The 19,513-nt window shown below is 37.8% G+C and overlaps 1 protein-coding gene across 4 annotated transcripts in view; it reads left to right on the plus strand.

Moving 5' to 3' along the window:
- Nucleotides 1-19,513, plus strand: part of TLE1 (TLE family member 1, transcriptional corepressor) — a 79,739-nt gene that overhangs the window by 52,283 nt on the left and 7,943 nt on the right. For 3 of the 4 annotated variants that reach the window (XM_038125873.1, XM_038125875.1, XM_038125877.1), the window contains 10 exons: nt 1,692-1,745; nt 3,333-3,485; nt 4,335-4,479; nt 5,175-5,365; nt 6,785-6,861; nt 14,314-14,563; nt 16,230-16,477; nt 18,202-18,349; nt 18,724-18,874; nt 19,296-19,372. In XM_038125873.1, coding sequence (XP_037981801.1) covers nt 1,692-1,745; nt 3,333-3,485; nt 4,335-4,479; nt 5,175-5,365; nt 6,785-6,861; nt 14,314-14,563; nt 16,230-16,477; nt 18,202-18,349; nt 18,724-18,874; nt 19,296-19,372 — 1,494 coding nt within the window. The remainder of the gene's footprint in view (nt 1-1,691; nt 1,746-3,332; nt 3,486-4,334; nt 4,480-5,174; nt 5,366-6,784; nt 6,862-14,313; nt 14,564-16,229; nt 16,478-18,201; nt 18,350-18,723; nt 18,875-19,295; nt 19,373-19,513) is intronic. The other variant, XM_038125876.1, reaches the window with a different exon arrangement.

The following is a 19,513-nucleotide window of genomic DNA, read 5'->3' on the forward strand; positions in this document are numbered from 1 at the left end:
TAGGACCTGTAGCTTTTGGTATAAGAATAAAAAGTGAATTTTTTTCCCCTTTTTAACTTTTGACTAATTTTCATATTAGTACCTATGTAGTTTCACTGCATGAATTTATTAGTCAGGAGACTCTTCTAATGTTAGTAGAAGTTGCTGGAAAGGCCTTTGATAGTCCCAGGAAGTTTGTATTTATTAAGACGACAGAGTAGAGTCGCTAGGGTTCACTTAAAGATTGCTTTGCAACTAATTTTGTCCTCCTCCAGAGGGGCGTTTCTGGCAAACAAGTGTCCCTTCCTCCCACATTCTCTCACCTGTTCTAGCACTCTGGTTGCTTCATGCTTCTCAAGAGGTGGCAGATAAACGGAGCTAAAGCTTCCATGTCCTTTGTTTTCACCCGTTGATTGGATAGCTTCCTGAGTAGCAAATAGAGTGACCATTCTGTGTCCAGCAGCGCTCTTGGATCCCTAATATGTTTGTGTTATTTCTTGGAGCAAGATTAATCTATTAACAGAAGGGAAGGGTTTAAACTATCTGTTGGTTAGGGAGTATTTTTCTGTTCGATTTTTGTGGGGTTTTTTGGTTGGTTGGTTGGTTTGGGTTTTTTTTTGTCTGGTTGGTTTTGGGTGGCTTGGTTTTGTTTTGTTTTTTAAAGGATTGTGGCCTGAAGTGAGAGAAAGTATTTAGTTTTATGAGTTTAGTTTAGAAAGTTTTTAGTTTTATGCCTGAGTGAAAGCTCTGGCATTTTGAAAGCAAGAGATGGAGGATAGTTGAGCAATCTTGTATGTCTGGTTTGTTTTTGTAGAAGCTTTTTAACTAAAAGTACTTTTATTGGAAATGTCAAACTTCTTCCCACAAAAATTTAAAGTTTTGATATTCACTTCATTTCTTTGTTTGATTTTGAGTCAAGACTTGCCTTCTGATTGAAACACTCTGGGGTGCTGTGGAAATCACTAGACCTCTGTAACAGAATGTTACAGAGGCATCCTGGAGCATCCTGGCCTCTGTTGGAGAGAGGGACCCAGAGGCATACAGTAAAAGCAATCATTAGTTGACCAGCTCAGGTGAACATCAATCTATGTGAAACAGTCAAAATGCAGTTTGACAAGCTCCAGTAGAACATTTCTGTTTAGGAACGTCCAAGTATTTTGCTTTTCTTGGGCTGAAATGTTGAAATTCCTTGGCATTTCTGAAGTTTTTTCTTCCCAGAACTTTTGATTTAAAAACTTGCATTTCTGAAAAAAAGGGAAAAATGGTACTATCACTTTAAGGAAGATGATTCATCAAACATGCCAAAAAGCTCTGTTTTCCTGAGATCTGTTTTTTGGTGTTTTTCCAGGTATGCACAAACAGTACTTTCTCTAAATTATCATAAGATTAGTGTATGAACAGAGTACCTTTCTCTTTTAGGAGAAGTGATAGCACTGTTTATGATGGTAATAAAGGAGGGGTTTTCGACCATCTTGCACTGATGGTGAGATCCTCATTTTTCAACTAGTTCTACCTTACTTGGGTTTTACTATTATAGCAGAAAAAAGGTGTTGTGTTTCCTTTTTAATTATTCTCCCTACTGCTAATAACTTAATGAAAGGCTGTTTGATTTTTCTTTAGGAAAACCAAAAAATGTCTGAGTAGATGCGTAGTCTGTTTGGGCTCTTACTGTACTAATTGAAATGAACACTATATTTATTTATTTTTAATAGGACAGTGATGGGGACAAGAGTGACGATAACTTGGTTGTAGATGTGTCCAATGAGGTAACTTTTTTCATTTTTGTAGTCTTGACGTTTGCCCAAAGGTGAAAGGAAAAGTACATTTAGTTGTTAGAAGAAAAATAATCCTCTGTGGATATGATAAATATTCACAACTTCTCCTTTTTATTAGTACTGTGTCTTCCTCTGAGCTTTATCTGGTTGCCTTCTGAGTTTTTCCTTCTGTTGCTGTCCAGATCTGTTCTCTCCACAGTTAACTTTGTAGAGTTAACTTCTCATCTGCTCTGTAGTGTAGAGGGTTGTGGTGAACTCCTGTCTTTGAATGAAAAAGGAAGACATTATCTAATGTTGTATTTCATAGTAAGATTGTTATTTTAAAAATTACCTTAAAAATTGCTTGTATTTTAATCTCCTACGTTAAAGACATTTTCCAGAAATGCTGATTTTCTAGAATGAAGTTAGTTTACAAGACTGTAGACACTTTTACAAGATTGTAGACAATTTTTTTTCTCCAGGACTGAGATTTGGTAACGGCATCAAGATAAAGGGATGGGCACTCCCTTTTCTGCATCTTTTATTGCATATAACACACAGATTTAGGAAGCCTGACTATGGTAGTGAGGTTCTTCAGGTCTGTGAAAAGCACACGGAGAGAAGCTGGTAAGGAGAGAAGTGCCCCCTGTAGCCAGAGGTGCCCAAACTATGTCAGCCAAGTAGAAAAATGGGTGTCCAACTAGTGATTTTAGTAATCCTTTCAGAAGGTCGGCTTACAATGAAACTGCTTAATAATCAGTCAGTAGACTTATTGCCCTTTTGTGAGGTGTGATTTCTCCCTGCTGCTATTCTTATGAGCCAGAGGAGCGTGGAGAACCTGCAGAGCTCTGATAGTATTGTAACTCATGGGACTGGCTATTTCAAGTTAAGGTAAATGCAGAATGTGAGTCTGGAACAGAGAAAAATAATCACCTGAAAGGTGATTTCAGTTTTTCTGTAGATGTAAGTGGCAAGGCAATTACAGGTGGTGTTTAGCAAAAATGTGACAGCTATTATGGCATATAAAGATCCCTGTATGGGCCATTCCACTTAAGAGCTGGACTCAATGATCCTTGTGGGTCTCTTCCATCTCAAAATACTCCGTGAAATCTGTGAAGGCACTAGTCTGCCTCTTCTTCTGAAGGTAGAGATAAGCAAGGTCTTTATCACCTATAAGAGATTATTGAAATGTTTATTGTGACTAGCAGAGCATGGAGAACGGACATGATAAAAACTGTGTCAAGTTACTGCAGTTTCTGTTGGTCTTCCTTGCTCTTACCACGTTTGCTGCACTTGCTTTAGTTTGTACTTAGGTATGCTTTGCAAGCTCTGTGCTTGAAAACAGTTTATGATTACTTGTAGTGTAAAATAAAAACAGATTGCTTATTATATGGCTTTATGTACTTCTCTAGGTTGATGAAGGGATTTCAACTTTTTTTCTACAAAGATAACAAAACATCTTGTCATTTGCACTTACTGTTTAAATTCTTCTAGTTTGGTGGGGTTTTTTGTTTTTTTTCTCCCATAGACTCCTTAGTGTTGTTTGTGTCCCAGTTTATAACACAGTTCTATGCTGTTCTTCCCTTCCCATTGTTTTAGGATCCTTCTTCCCCAAGGGCAAGTCCCACTCATTCACCACGTGAAAACGGTATTGATAAAGCCCGCCTACTGAAGAAGGATGCCTCCAGCAGCCCAGCATCTACAGCCTCTTCAGGAAGTTCCACTTCCCTCAAATCCAAGGAAATGGGTCTGGTAGGTAGCAGTCAGTGGTCCTGGTAGTCTTCTTTCTTGTACAATCTGACTCTCTACTCTTCTGCAACTACTTGTGGCACAAATTACCTCTCATTAAATGTTTGAGGCTGAAATTGCTTACTGTTTTTCCAGATCTTTTGAGTATTATTGAGCTTTCTTCCTCAGTAGTATTTTCTGCCTTGTTTTGATTTATTGTATTTCCTACATATTTCCTACATTTCTATCAAATGAGTTGTAAATTTATTATAAGGAACTAGAGTTGCTTAAGCATTGGCTTGGTAGTTTTTTGGAAGCAATAACTTATGGTTTAACATGGCCTGTATATAGTCATTAAGAAGTTCTTCAGGCTTTTTTGTTAAACTCTTCTAAATAGGCTGTTATTCCTTGGAGTCTTTTTCTTGTAGTATCCCTAATAATTTGATCTGATTCTCTGTGTCTTGTTTTTTTGTTTGTTTTTTTTTTGATACTATCAACTATGGTGGTATTTTGGTTTTGGAGTTAGATTTTCTGTGTCAAATAATAATTAAGATATTAATGATTTCAAACTAAAGTGGCTTGGTAATGCATACTGTATTTTCCTGAAGAAAAAAATGAGCTCAGGCATTCCTTTTTATATGTCAGTGGAAGAGGGAAAATAACTTTTTACGTTTCTTATTTTAATTTTGGCAGCAATCAAAAAGGTCAACATTTCTCTCTCACATGTTAATGTTGTCAGCATTGTGTGGATTTATGAAAATTGGCTGAGGGACTAGGTAATAGATGCCCAGCATCCCAGCTGCTGTTGTGATAAATTGTATAATATGGCCTGGATTAAAAATAATACTCATTTAATTTGTTTAATGATACCAGCATGAAAAAGCCAGCACGCCTGTTCTGAAATCCAGCACACCAACTCCTCGAGGTGATGTGCCAACCCCAGGCACTAGTGCAACTCCAGGACTCCGTCCAGGCCTTGGCAAACCTCCAACAATGGACCCTCTGGTTAACCAAGCTGGTAAATGCATTACCTCATGGTTTTTTATGGTTCCAAAATTAATCTTTTTTTTTACACATGTGACTGCTAACTAAATATATTGCTTTGTTCTTGATATCAAGAGAGGGCTTGATGAGAAGCAGATGTTTGGATTATCAGGAGTTTGAATATCTTTCTGTCTCTTAGTCTTCTTTGTTTACTTTTGTCTTTATCTTTTTTTTTCAAATAATCCGGAGACTGAATGTAATATAAAAAGACTTCTCAGAAGTTTCTGGTACTTATTCTGTATGCAATCTCTTCTACAGGCTTTGTCTGAGTCTACTAATATTTGCTGCAGTGCACAGCTTGACAAATGCCGGGGGAAGTTTACTTTTGCTATTCAGGCTGGTACACACAGTTGCTTCAGACATGAGCTGTGTAAACCATGTCTGTCAGCTTTACTGCTTAATTTGGCAAAGAAGAGATTAATGTAAACAGGGGAATATTACAGAAATGGAAATAGGTAATGCTAGAAGAGATTGCTAGAAGTAATCAGCAAGTTCAGACTTCAGTAGATCTTATTTACACCGAAAAGACCTGGTGGTACAGATTATGGCAATGTTTCTTGACAGCATATGAGAGGGGAAGGTAAGGTGTTTTAGGGGAGGAAAAAAAGGGGCTTCTTTCCTGTATGCAGGAATACACAAACAAACCCACTTAATTTCGTTATTCTGTAGCTGCAGGTTTGCGGACACCGTTGGCAGTACCAGGACCATACCCTGCTCCATTTGGAATGGTACCTCATGCTGGCATGAATGGAGAGTTAACCAGTCCAGGGGCAGCCTATGCCAGTCTGCACAATATGTCACCCCAGATGAGTGCTGCTGCTGCTGCAGCTGCCGTGGTTGCCTATGGAAGATCTCCTATGGTAGGCCATACGTTGCATGCAATCTCAGTCCTGTGAGTTGTGGTTCACTGAGAAAAGCTGCATGCTTCATTTAGCACTGCAGAATTCCCAGCTCATAACAGTGCCAGAGGCTTGACAGCTTCACTGCATGCTTCACTGCATGCTTCACTTTGCTGTGTGGCTGAAGAAACAAATTTGCACCTTGAAAACAAAGAATTTCAGTGTATTAATGTATGTTTTCTCTGTCTTTCACCTTCATCAGGGCATTAACTGATGAATAAAGGCCAGAAAATTATTTTGTGCTGCTGTAAATGAAAAAGTAGTTTTGGTACACACAAAATTTTTCACTGTCGCTGTGGGCATCTGCTTTTCTGTTGCTGAACCACGTTTGTATTCCGTATTGACATAGCAAATTAATCTTGAAGCATGTATAAGTTTTTTTATCTGGGTCTCTGTCCCTGTTTTTGGGGTTTTTTTTGTGGAAATCAGCCTGAGGAATTGATCAGTACCTATGCTGAAGCTGTGAGATCAGGTGTGTTAATAGTTCCTCTTGTGGGTGCAGTAAGTAAATGGAACCTGGTAGTTATAGTGGCTGTCACACAGAATAACCTAGGGGCCTGATTCTGTAAACATGCGCTTAATCAGAGCTTTCTGCATAGACAAACTTACCTACTTGTAAATTTGCAAAGTTGAATTTATGCTTGTCAACTTCTCATTATTGTTTCTAGGACCACTTTTTTCAAACTGGTAAACAGGGCTTTTGTGTGAAAATGTGCAAATTTTAAATAGCCTACACCCTCCTTTTAAGGCAATAACGATGTTTATTCTAGCATAATGTTCAGAAGAAAAACTAAGTCTTTTTGGTCAACACCTTTCTGCTTGGATTATTTGATAAACATACTCAAGATATAAAAATTCAGTGGAATTGCAGGATGTAAAGAGAATGTTGTTTTTTCAAGCTGTGGATGAGCTTGTTTGCACCCCACAATGTGTCTGAGAGATCTCTCGGCTGCTGTGCCCACACAGAATGCTGTGGAAGCGTTGAGATCCTAGCTGGGGCCCGGAGCTACTTTCCAGCACTACTGTGCCGGCCTGAGTACATGCTAGCTCAGGAGTGAAAAGCACTGGCATAGCTTGGTGCTGACATGGACTCTGATTCCAGGGCTAGCACTGGACTAACCAGGACTGCTGGGTGATGCTCAGTGTGTGAATGCACGATAAATTATTTTCTGCTTTCGTATGAGTGCTTCTATCAAAAGAATGCTCAGGGAAAAGGTCTGGGTTTTGCCCCACCAGTGGAGGGTCATACAGTTATCTGATACTGGGGGTAAAAGCCACCTTTTGGTTAAAGGCATAGTATCTTGGGAGTGGAGAAAAGAGACTTGCTGAGAAGTGGATGAGAAATTCGAAGTGTGAGATTAATTCACTTTTTGTTGTCAGGTTGGGTTTGATCCTCCTCCTCACATGAGAGTACCTGGAATCCCTCCAAATCTAGCAGGGATTCCTGGGGGAAAACCGTAAGTAACTTTTAACATTTTGGTAACATCTGCAATATTTAGAGAGAATGAAGTTATATTTGTCAGTGAACAGGGATTTCAAAGGGGATAGTGTCTGGTTGTTTTTAAGAGGGTGTTTTAGATTCTCTGGGTAAAACCTGCAGCATAAAAGTTCTCAAATGGTAGTTGTCATATTCCAAAACCTGTAAATACCTGTTTCCAAGTTGTTGAAGATACACGTTAAGATTTTTTTTATTTCATTCTTCCTGGGGGAAGTTAAGGGGATGACAAACTAAACGGTAAATAGTGGTAAAATGTGTTAGATAAAAATATGTTGAAACTAAAATTTGCACTACACCAGGAAAAGTGTGTATTGCAAACTTGCAGACTCCTTGTCTAGCACTTGTTTTATCAGGCATGGGAGTCTGCAACCGATGACAGTAGGTATCTGAAGCAGTTACTTTAGCAACAGATTACACACACTTTGCATAATGGAGCAAGCTATTTAGAACTTTTGTGTGAGTGCAGCTGGAGAGCAAAAGGCTGATGAAGCAGTTGTGGAGCAGGTGGTGCATAGATGTAGAAGAGTTTCCACAATAAGTTGTTTTTATTTAAAATTTTTGGTTATTGGTGAAGCAGTTATTAAATAAAATGGTTCTGTGATGCTGTGACTTATTGATGTTTCAAGAAAATAAGTTCAGCAGCATACATGAAATGTTTCAGTAATTTGGCTTTGGTAGTCCATTGACCCTGAACTTAACCAGTGCAGTAGACTCATGAGCACGTATGACCTCTGAAAATACGCAATTAATGTCTAGGTATTTCTGGACAAGTAGTCTATGTGGGTACTAACAGAGCAAATTAGACTCAGCTGTTTTTCTGGATAGAATGAGGCAGAGAGAGCTCCTAACAGTTTTTTCAACACTCTGTTAGAACCTGTTCTTTGTTCACACTTGGCAGAGAGTCCTGACTTCTCTTTCAACAGGAACTTGCAATTAGAGTAGTTTTTCTCTACCTAGGTACTTATATAATTTTGAAACTTATTTAACACTTTGGACTTTCTGTGCGGGACATTCATGTTACATAACGTCTATTTACCAATCTACATTTAATTTTTCCTTTTGCAGTTTCAGTAAAAATTTAGAAACTATTACTTTTAGGATGCTAAGTTGTCAGAAAGGCTGTGGCAGAAGTTATATCCTCACTCATTTCTGTTTGCTTTGATTTTGCACTAGTGATGCCTTGTAATGACAGTCTTGCAAACATCATTGAAAGGATACCAGATTACAGGCAAAAAAATGTATATGTTCTTCTAATCTTTTCCTATAACAATAGGAAAGCAGCAGACTTAGTTTGGAAAGCCATCCTGAATGTGTTTTTGTGGTTATCCACCATGCTTCTGGGAACAGGCTTAGCTGTCTGTTGACAGTGTGAGAAACCTGTTAAATCTTGGTTGTACTTAAAGTTGGTGGTGTGTTGACAAGATTAGTGAAGTGAGGGCTCAATGAGTTGGCGTTGTGTATCAAATGTGGTGTATTTAAATTTAGTGCAGTAAGGATCAGGCTTTGTACTCAAAACTCAGACATAGTCTTGCTGCCTTTCATGGAATTTGGCATACTTAAATAAAATGCTTTTGAAAATCACATAATTGAGTGGCTCTAAGTTTATACTTCTAAACAACTGCATTCATAAGCTTTCAATAACATATTTTATTGCCTTGCAATATTTTATATTGTAGTCTAGTGAAACCTAATTTTGTTCAGAAATTTTGTTCACAGAAGTTTTCTGTGGTTGAATTCTAGTTGTTACACTGTTCAAGGACAGCATATATATGCTGCTCTACTTTGTATCCTGGTAATTTAACTAAATTACCGTGTGTGGTGGGGGGAAACTGTGTGTGGGTTGCTTGGGGTTTTTTAATGTTTTTACCACTATATTCACACTGCTTCATACACTGCCTACTTTGATACATACTACTCCCTAGTTGCCACTTTATTTAATGCATTCTGCAATGTTTGAGATTTTTTGTGGTCATGTTACTTGTACATTTCTTCTAAAATTACTTCTTTGCTTATCTTAGTGAAGAAAGCCTAAAATTCCATAAAGTCATGGAATTGTCTTTCCATTGACAGCTATAAAACAATCTCATGTTCTAGTCTTCATTAGCAAGATGCTGTCTGCTACCTGCAGCATTTACAAGTATCTCACCTACTTCAGGTTTTTCTCCTGTAATTTCTGTAGAGAGCAGATATAATCATGCAAACTGGTAGAGTACACCTCGTTTAATTTCAAAGTCAGCCTTTTTCCTGATTGCTGATATGGTGACACATTGAATTTGTTTTATTAGATATGAAGTCTTAGTGAGTCTTGTTGCAAGTGGTACAGAGAATTTTTGAATTGTCTATTGAATCTCCACTGATATGTGTGTGCTTTAGGCTGCATATTTTTATGAATGGTTATGCTTATACTGTTTTTTCACCCAAGAGAAAATTATATTCCCTTCTTTCTAAAGGACAGACACTTCTGACAGCACCCAGGTTTTTTTAAGCCTTGTATATTCTGAAGTCTGTTAATGACCTGCTTGTTAAAAAAATGTGTAGCCTGTTAAAACCCTAAAATCCTAATGCATTTAAATATGCCCTGGACTGTAAGTTTTTGGTGTGTAGCTCTAATTCTTTTTTTTTTTTTTTTTTTTTTTTTTTTTTTTTTTTTTTTTTTTTTTTTTTTTTTTTTTTTTTTTGCTTTGCATAGTCTTTCTAACAAGTATTTAGCTTTTAGTATTCTATAGCTGTTGAAATAACATTCTTATGGATTTCTGGTTTATGTGAACCATGCCTTCTAATAACTGGATTTTGGTCTAAATGCAGAGTTTCAAGATTAGTGGTAAGATTAATGTCCACAGTACTGCTTCCCTAGTGTCTAAAATTCTGAATTAATGGTAGTATTGAGAACAGATATATTTCTCAGCATGTTTTCCCGGACAGTGAAAAGAGCTGAAAATATGTTTCTTATTTTTGGTAGGAAAGGAAACTTCACATGGTAAATGTTAAATCTTCCTCCTTCTACTTATGAGTTGACTTTTCACTTGTTTGTGGAGGGGTATACTATACTCTTTTGGAATTGCTTGATTTCAGTTCTGTTCTGTTCTTCAGATCTTCATAATTTTACAGTGAATGTACAATGAGAGATACTGTAAAGGAAGACTAATTTTACTGTATTACAGAAGATTAAAGGACTGTGTGCATCCCTGACATTTATCTCTAAATAGAATCATTTGGTGACATGTATGAAGATGAAAATTCAGTCATTTCTTTACAAACATGTCTATCCTTATTTCTTGGCATTTTGTTCTATATCATGAAACAACACACTCGGATGTTCCTTAACTACAATTACAAATGAGCTGGAGTGCAAAGATAAGCTGAAAGCAAAATGCAGTCGTGAATGGAAGGAGCTTTTTGCTTTCGTGTTTTGCTGTTGAGGGTATTGTTCTGCTAGTTAAAGAAGTCTGCTTGAATTAAACGGATGAAATGGAAGTTTTTGAGGGATTTTTTTTAAGACATTAGGCAGGAATTGTGTGCATTTGTACATCAATCTGAATACTTAGTGTAGCTGGCAGGTAGTTTAGTTAATTTGCTATATTCTTGGGTAGTGAATTAATTATCCTGAACTCTCCTCAGCATGTCAGATGGTACTTACTTACTGTATACTTATTTGGAAATTTGAGAGTTAAGCTCAGAAACTGATTTGTGTCAGTATCACTTAACCATGTTGCTGTGCACAGGAGCTTTGAAGGTTCTCAGTACTGCCTTGACGCACGTGAGGGAAGTGTCTGGATGCAGTAATTTAGAAGACTATTTCCATTTTTCAGGAACAATATAAGTGTACTATTTTTCAGAAGTCTTCTAAGCAAAAGGCACAGATGTTTGTCTTGTAATTGTTGTTGTAGTATTCTGTTAATATGTATTAGTTGATATGTACTTAGCTTATTTTATATTAAATTTTAATTGCATTTTTATAAGATAATTTTTTCTTTGTTTGTTGTTAGCCCAGCACAAGGAATGCCTCTCCTTTGACCAAAGAGGGATTATCATGGAATCCATGATAGGATAGCTGTCTTTCATACAGACAGAATGTTCTGAGTGAGACAGAAAACTGCTAGTCATGAGACTAAACAGCAGTTTCTGGCATACATGGTTAGTTTTAAAAGAAAAATGGATGGTCAAGTGGTGCCTGTTAAGAAATCCTGAGCTTTAGGGAACTCAAGAATTTGCCAGATTTTGCTAGTTGTTGAATCCTTTGAGGTTAGATAATGAAAGTTCTTGTAATTTTTGAGAATTGAGGCCCGTGAATATGTCTAGTGCACTAAAAATTGAATCTTCTGTAGGTGTGAACTGTTAAGTACTGTCCTCCCCAGAAGTAGCAGGATCTCTCTCATGATGAAGAGGAAGCCAAGGGCTGCAGCGTTTGGGCTGCAAATAGTCATTTGTCCTCCTGCTGTCTCCACTCCTGCGTTCTTCTGGAGACAGACGCTTTTCCTTGTCCAGGGAGTGTCTGGAGTGTCAGTCTGGCAAACCACGCCAGTCTTTTCAAGGTTAAAAGGTACTGTGTAACAAAAGTTATACCATTATACCTAGCAGAGACGAGTCACTAGACTACCATACCATAAGTATGCTGGCAGCGGTCAGCATTACGTGCGACATATCTTCAAGCAAACAGGAACATTTACTGTTTTGTGTGCTTGTCTTGGCAGAGGGATTTGGCAAACTGTAGCCATTTCTCTCTACAGTGTATTGCAGATAAGTTGCACTGTAGAAAATGCTGTCTTGGCTTGTAAGAAACTATGCTGGTCTGTTTGTTAGGCCATCAAACTCGGTCATCCCGCATCCTCATCAACCAGTCTCAGAGGCAAATGCCAAGAAAGAGGGACTGTTTCTATGATTAGTATAGCCCCACTTTAAACATAGACATAGTGGTAAAATTCTACATGATTAAAAAATATACTGGGTAGGTCTCTGATGTTTCAAAGCATAAGAGTCACTACAGTTCTACAGTAAACAGGAAGTACTTGAAAAATGTTGCTAGTGTCTTCCTCACACTCCATCTCAGCAAGAACTGAGGATCTCTGTGTATGCACCTAAGCATTTCAAAACACTAATTATTTAGGCATTTTGAATTGAACAGAACATTGAAGCTGTAACCTTCAAATTAAAAAAAAAAGTCATGGACAAGTAGATTATTAATCTTGGATACGCTGGAAAAAATTGCCTAATACGTGCTTAATTGTTTTGCTTCAGTCCATGATAAAAGCAAGGGCGGGCTGAAACTTCAAAGTTGTACAGTTCTGTGTACTCTTACTGCTAACAAATACTCTGCAACTGACTTTGATCTGGAGCCCAGGATGCAGCAAAGCTTTTCAGTGTCTTAATGACTCTTTTGTTGGATTCTGTAGATGAACCTGAGCAGTTCAGCCTCAAGCAGCCTTGTTGCCACTCCCATTCTGCTTCCTCTCCTGTCCTGTGCCTGATCTGTTTAGTGAATACCTACTTCAGGATTCAAAGGAGGGATTTGTAGGACCTACCTACAATCTTGTCTCTCTTCTTCTTCACAGAAATGGGTTTCTAGTTAAGTCTGTATCATCACTGTAGTTCTTCATACAAAAAGCCAGAAAGGGTCCCATGGGACAAAATACATTTGATATACTGTGTGCCTTGTGTACATGTAAGGGAGTGAACATAACACTTCCTTTCTTACCTTACATTTCCCATTCCTGACATTTCTGTGCTAAAAAAAGTCCTCTTTTGCACTTGGTTGTTCTCTATTTCTGTGTACTCTCTGAGTAAGCTTTCTGCTTATACGTGCTTATATGAAACATGAATGAGTACAGGAGTTGCATACATATGCACTATTCATTTCTCCTCTGTTTAAGAGCAGTTACTGTTAACCAGTTTTTACCCTTCACTTAAGAAAAACTGTGATATTGCATGGATTGATTGTTTCCAGTCTTAGTTTCTGTATGAAAGAACTGTGGAGTTCTTTTATCTCTCATGGTTTTTCAAAGGAGTATCTTATGCCCAGGGGCAGAGCAGATTCTGTTGCTTTGTGATGTCTGTTCTGGAACCAGATGCCAGAACCGGACATCTTCCTTGTTCCTTCATTTCAAACTGTGTGATACTTGGGAGCATGTAATAAAATACCTTGAAAATACCAGCTTATTGTTCAGGACAGAAGATTTAATAGAAATATCTATTTTTGGGTTCTTGTAAGATGGATGGGATACTAATAGTTGAACTACAGTGATTGAAAATTTTTGAGGAAGAAAGTAGATTTGGAAAAGAAAGGGAAGTTCTGAACAAAAGAATATATTAGAAAAACAAATGTTTCAGTAGGGAGATGGCATCTTATTTGTAAAAAAAAAAATTGAATACTCATCTCTCACTGTTTTTAATCCACTTTGGCTTCTCGCTGGATGTAACAACAGCATCAAAAGCATGAGCTATGGATCCATTTACAACAGAAGTAAGAGAAAAGGAGTTCACTAATATAGCAAAAGCCAGCCTTTTACAGTAGTATTTTCATTAGTAGTTAAAATAAGCAAACAAAGAACACCCCCTGCACCTTGAAACATTTATTACTTGGTATTTGTGCCCTGGTCCTTGAGTAGAACTGACTTACTTTTCAGTGACCATGAAAAAATAATTTCATGTACTTTTGCTGAGGAGTGTTTTTATTCAGTGCTAGAATGTCACTTCCTCAACCCTCAGTTTCCACAAACTGGAAATCATGCAATGAATACAAATAAAAGGTATTTCTGAAGTGCCAAAAGTACCTGGAAAACTGAGCCTTTCAGGTTTTTCAATGTACGTGTTCAAGAAAATATAATTATGAAAAGATGATATCAGCTTTCTGATGAAATCTGTGTGCAACCACTCTGTGTTTCTATTTTCTGTTTAAAGCACTACTTACCAGCTGGAAAGAGGGGTATATGAGCATAGGCAGTGGTGATGTTACAGATGAGGTGCAGGAATCAAACTTTGGTTTGTGGTACTGCAAGGCAATAGGTGCAAGCCTCATGGAAGGATGATTTGTGCCTGGTGAAGGACTGCTGCTGTAGGACTTGTGGTGGTGAGACTTGCAACTGCTAGCTAGAAACCAAGGGCTGAAAGGTCTTTCGATTATCTAAGTGGCTGAGGGATAGCAGCCATGACCTTGGTCTGTAGAGTTAAGAGTGGAATTTAACCTGGGTCCCTATTACACAAATACTTCTGCTGAGTCAAGCTGAAAATTTCTACTGTGAATCTTTGTGTCTATTTGAGGTTTCATCTGCCTGCATTACTTGGCACTGTAGCTCTGATTTTTGCAAGATGATTGGCAAAGAACTAAAATTTAAAAGTCTGTGTTTTCTTGCATTGCAGTTCTGTAATGGCTGGTTTTTTAAATTGTTTTGTCTTCTCTCTTTCCCCTCTCCAAAAGAGCCTACTCCTTTCATGTTACTGCAGATGGTCAGATGCAGCCAGTTCCTTTCCCTCCTGATGCCCTCATCGGTCCAGGAATCCCTCGCCATGCCCGTCAGATCAACACCCTGAACCACGGGGAAGTTGTGTGTGCAGTTACCATCAGCAACCCCACGAGACACGTGTACACGGGTGGGAAGGGGTGTGTCAAGGTTTGGGACATCAGTCAGCCTGGCAACAAGAGCCCTGTCTCTCAGCTGGACTGCCTGGTAGGTGAACAGGAATTTATGCACAAGGGTAGCTTCTCCTTAGAGACTCAAAAAAAAGTCCTTGTTTGGATTTTGTTCATATTAGAAGGAAATAGTAGGCAGATCTGTTTCCTGGTGTCCCTTTTTTTTTTTTTTTTTAATACATAATGGTGTTACAGAAAATAGTGCTGGTCTGTTTAGTGATAATTATCACTAAGGGTCAAATAATAGATTAGATCAGATTTCTGAATAGAACATGTATGTCATGTTTTGAATAAAACATAATATTTTTTCCCTTTCTAGTTATACTGATGATTTTTGTACATGAGTTTAAAAGGAATGTAGCTTGTCTTATGCAAGAGACTGCAGAGAACCTTCCTAGGTCTTTCACTCACACAAGAAGAGAAAACCTAATTTGTGAAAGATAGCAGCCGCAAATAATGTAGCATGGTACCAAAGGTCACTTTAAGTTTTGCTACGATTTTTGTTCATGATCCACTAGATATACATGTAGGTTATTTTCACATGTGCGGGGTACAAAAGGGACTGAGTGCAATAGTATAGGTAGCTGAAAAGTTAATTCAAAAAAAGTAATGGCTCAATAAGAAATGCTTCTCACTAGAAGCAGCATAGAGGTTTGTCCAGTGTTGAATGAGAAGACTTCATGTTGTCATGCACAGCAATATGTATTGTAAATGAAAATTCTAGCTTCAGTGTAGATCCAATTAAATGTGGTGGGATTTTTTACCCTTTATCCTTTCTTTATTGCTATCATTTTGTAATTGCTGGGTAGTAATAGTGAAGTTGAATAGGTATTCTGTTCTGTGGCAGGTATATCTGTCTGGATGAAGAACCTTCATTTAAGTCAGGGAGCAGTAATGACTGATTAAGTCAACATTTTCACTACTCCACTTACTGCTCCTTTGCTGCAAATTTAAAAAAAAGTCATAGTAGGAATGCTGTTTACTAATTCTTGCAGTGTTTTTTTCTGTCTTGAGTTACATACCTTAATCATCAATTTTGTAAAAAAAAAAACCTGTTGCCAGTCAAGCAATGTTGTAATAAGGAAAGGTAGAAATGTCTTCTGTCACTAACTCCCCCACAGTACCTCTCAAATCAGCAATAACATCACGAATGAGAGATCAATATGTACAATAAGAATCATGTTGAACAACAAAGGACCAACATAAATACAAGACCAATAGAGGAATCCTTAATCTTTCAACTTTAATACTGTGAATGCAAAAGAGTATTTGAAAGAAAAATTCAAAAATCTGAAGCGCATGAGACTAGAATGACATTTTCATATAGGGCTGTTAAATGCCAAATGAAAGGTCATTTGCTTTAATATTTCTATTGTTGGTGACCTTCACTGATGGAGTACATTTGCAGAAAAGCAAGCTTACTTTGGCTCTGTTTTTGTGTAATGAGATAGAAAACTTGCCATTTGTCACGTTTGAAACAGAGTAGACTGTGGCAACAGGAGTCTGCAGTTTTAATTTCTGCAGCTGCAGTTTCTAATTAGTGATGAGAAGTAGGTGTTTCCAACCTTTTAAGATCTGCTGGCTCCTCTTCAGTACTTTGGTAATGGAAAAAGTACCAAACTGCTTGAAACTTTGATGCATTCAGAATTATATTAGTGGTCATTACTGGCAGGCACGTAACTGAGGTGATTTGTGTTGTACAGAACAGAGATAACTACATCCGCTCCTGTAAATTGCTGCCTGATGGATGCACCCTCATAGTTGGCGGGGAAGCCAGCACATTATCCATATGGGACCTGGCAGCTCCAACTCCTCGTATAAAAGCAGAGCTGACATCCTCAGCACCTGCCTGCTATGCTCTGGCTATCAGCCCTGACTCCAAGGTGTGCTTTTCCTGCTGCAGTGATGGGAACATTGCAGTGTGGGATCTGCATAACCAGACATTGGTCAGGTGAGTCGTTGTTTACAGAAAATTTTTATAGAAGTTACTCTTTGGACAGCTACATAAATATTTATCTCCCTGAATAGGGTTTATAACAGCAAAGTAAATAGTGTCTCTTATTCAGAGGAGTGGTTTACACCCAAGTCAGGCAGAAACTAGTTTTGGTAGTTTCAGCCTAGTCTCAGAAGATATGCTTTCAGGGTTTGTCCGTAACCTGCTGCAGCCAATGTAAAAGCTCCTGCAGGTCTCTATTATTTGGGATTGGTCTGCAGGTTTCTACAAGCAGCGTTCTTGCTGGTTTGTTACTGGTATGGGCTCAACGTGCCTTCTAGGGAAAACTTTGAGGTTTGTTCATTTCCTTTGTCTTAAGCCTTGTTAAGTAAAAAAAGAGTGTTTTCAATTCTTATTTAGCAGGGATATGTAGTAAAATTAATCTTATGAAATGGTTGAAAGAGTGGCTCCTCTCAATTCTTTAGGAAAGCATAGGGGCTTACTATAAGATAAATTTAGTTTATACTTACCAGAGCAGTGATGGCTTATAATATTTTGAGAAGAGTGAGTCTAATTTTGGAAAGGCCATGATACCTTGAAAGTTCTGAACACAAAAACTAAAGAATATGCTTAGTCTCCTGTGTTTCAGTTAAACTTCCTGTATATCCATAATTGGCTGAAAATTACATATGTACAGTCATGTTAATGTACATGCAGATTTTACTTTCTGTTGAACTTTAGGTAAATAAATATGATTTTAGTTACATAAAGTTTTCACTTTGTCATGTGCGTGCTTGGTCCCTGTAAAGGTACACTCTGTGGCATCTATACACATCTGTGAATGTCTTGCTTTTTAAATATTTGCTGTATGTGTTCCCACCAGTTGTACGCTGATCTTGCTGGTTGATAGCACATGGAATTTTGAGACCAGAGCTACTAAACAAAATATGCCATGTGACCTTTCTGTGGCAGCTCTTGGTGATTCATACCCTTCCTTCACAAGCTAGTTGTCTCTTCCCCACCCACCCTCCACCTTTCATACTGAGACACAGGACTTTGCTAAAGCTAATTGCTGATGAAAAATGCAGGAGCTTCAGAATGCTTTTGCCAAAGGATTAAGAAAAACTTGAGATGACCTTCTGGTTGCTGAAAGCTGAGATTTGCTAATGAGAAGGTTATAAAACAAACTGCTCCATTTAGATTTTTCTAATCTCCTGCCACAGAGAATGCAACTTTGTGACTCAGCAATGCTTGTGTTTAACTGTCTGGATCTCTATCTGGATCCCTTTCTCTTAGTATATCTGCTTGCTATTTATCTTCTTGACTTGCAGCCAAAGAAAAATATAGAAGCTGTTTTCTGAAACTGGAGGTTTTATTCTCTGACCACTTTGATTTTACCTGAGTTATCCTTAATGGTTTTAACTGTAGTTACTGGGCTTCAATATTCTTACAAGTGGATATGGGTTTTTGGGGGGTTTTGTTGTTTCGTTTTCTTTTTTCAAAACCTGATAGGAAATATTTGACTTTATTCAGCTAGCCATGATGCAGATCATTTCTCTAGCACCTGGAAAATGTTTTTTTAATACTGGTATTTAATGCTCAGTGAGAGGGAGGGGCTGATTCTTGCTCATCGTTGGACACAGAACAGATGACACATGTACAGAGTCCAAAACTAACACCACAACAGTGTTTACCTTGAGCTCTGACAGGAAATCATTATTCAATCTGCTTTGTTTTATCAGGCAATTCCAGGGCCACACAGATGGAGCCAGCTGTATTGACATTTCTAATGATGGTACCAAGCTCTGGACAGGAGGTTTGGATAACACTGTCAGATCCTGGGACTTGAGAGAAGGGAGACAGCTACAACAGCATGACTTCACATCACAGGTAACTGGATTTTCCTACAGCTTGTGGCAATATGTAGGGTGGGAAGAAAACCTTTAGGATCAAAGGTAAGACTGAGCCAGTAGAACTGGCAGATTGTTCCCTCTCTTCCTTTTGGCTGCTCCCAACACAATATTTTGAAGCATTTTTATGTGCCTAGATTACAGAAGAAAATGATAACCTGACATTACTCTTTTCCTATTTTTGTAAATTAATATGTAAAAACAGGGGTTATTTAGTTACTCGAATTTTGAACTGCAGTTTTGCTATTGAACTATGTAAATTTGCCCTTATCTCTCTCCCTTTCCCAAATAATTTTAACTGCAGAAAAAATTATAGGAAAAATTAAAAAGGTGTAAATATGGTATAATTTTCAGATATTTTCCCTTGGTTATTGTCCTACTGGTGAATGGCTGGCTGTGGGAATGGAGAGCAGCAATGTTGAAGTGCTACATGTAAATAAACCAGACAAGTATCAACTGCACCTTCATGAGAGCTGTGTATTGTCACTCAAGTTTGCTTACTGTGGTAAGTTGCCCTCAACATAAAACTGGAGGTCAGAGCTCTTAATTCATGTTTTTCTGATTAGTTATTTCATAGTCATTAGTTATTACATTTCAGTTTCTTAAGTAATACATAAATATCTCTGCTTTATGAATTCAAATGCACTTATCTACAAACAGCCATCTGTTTGTCTAGAGGCTGCTGTGAGGATTGATTCATGTGTAAAAAGCTATTTCTGTTTGAAGTTTAGGGATTTCCTAGTATGTAACACACTGCAAACGTGCTGAGCATCCACACTGATTGTAAGCAAAAGTACTGTGTTGATTCGTAGTAAGAGCTTTTATAAGGGCAATTAGTTAACAGATTTCATTGATGTGAATTGAAAATCCAAAATTTGTCAGATGTCTCTTTCATGTTTCTGTAATTCTTCTGGTTTATATTCTAGGTAAATGGTTTGTGAGTACTGGGAAAGATAACCTTCTTAATGCATGGAGAACTCCTTATGGAGCCAGTATCTTCCAGGTGAGGATGATGTTGTTTTTAATGAAAAAAAAAAAAACAAAAAAACATACAGAGTTCCAGGAGTGGATTCAGATACCTTCACATATGTGATCTACCTAAAATAGGATGATGAAATGAGGGTAAATAGACTTTTTTAATGAT

This window comes from Motacilla alba, chromosome Z (assembly GCF_015832195.1).
Source record: "Motacilla alba alba isolate MOTALB_02 chromosome Z, Motacilla_alba_V1.0_pri, whole genome shotgun sequence".
Taxonomy (NCBI): domain Eukaryota; kingdom Metazoa; phylum Chordata; class Aves; order Passeriformes; family Motacillidae; genus Motacilla; species Motacilla alba.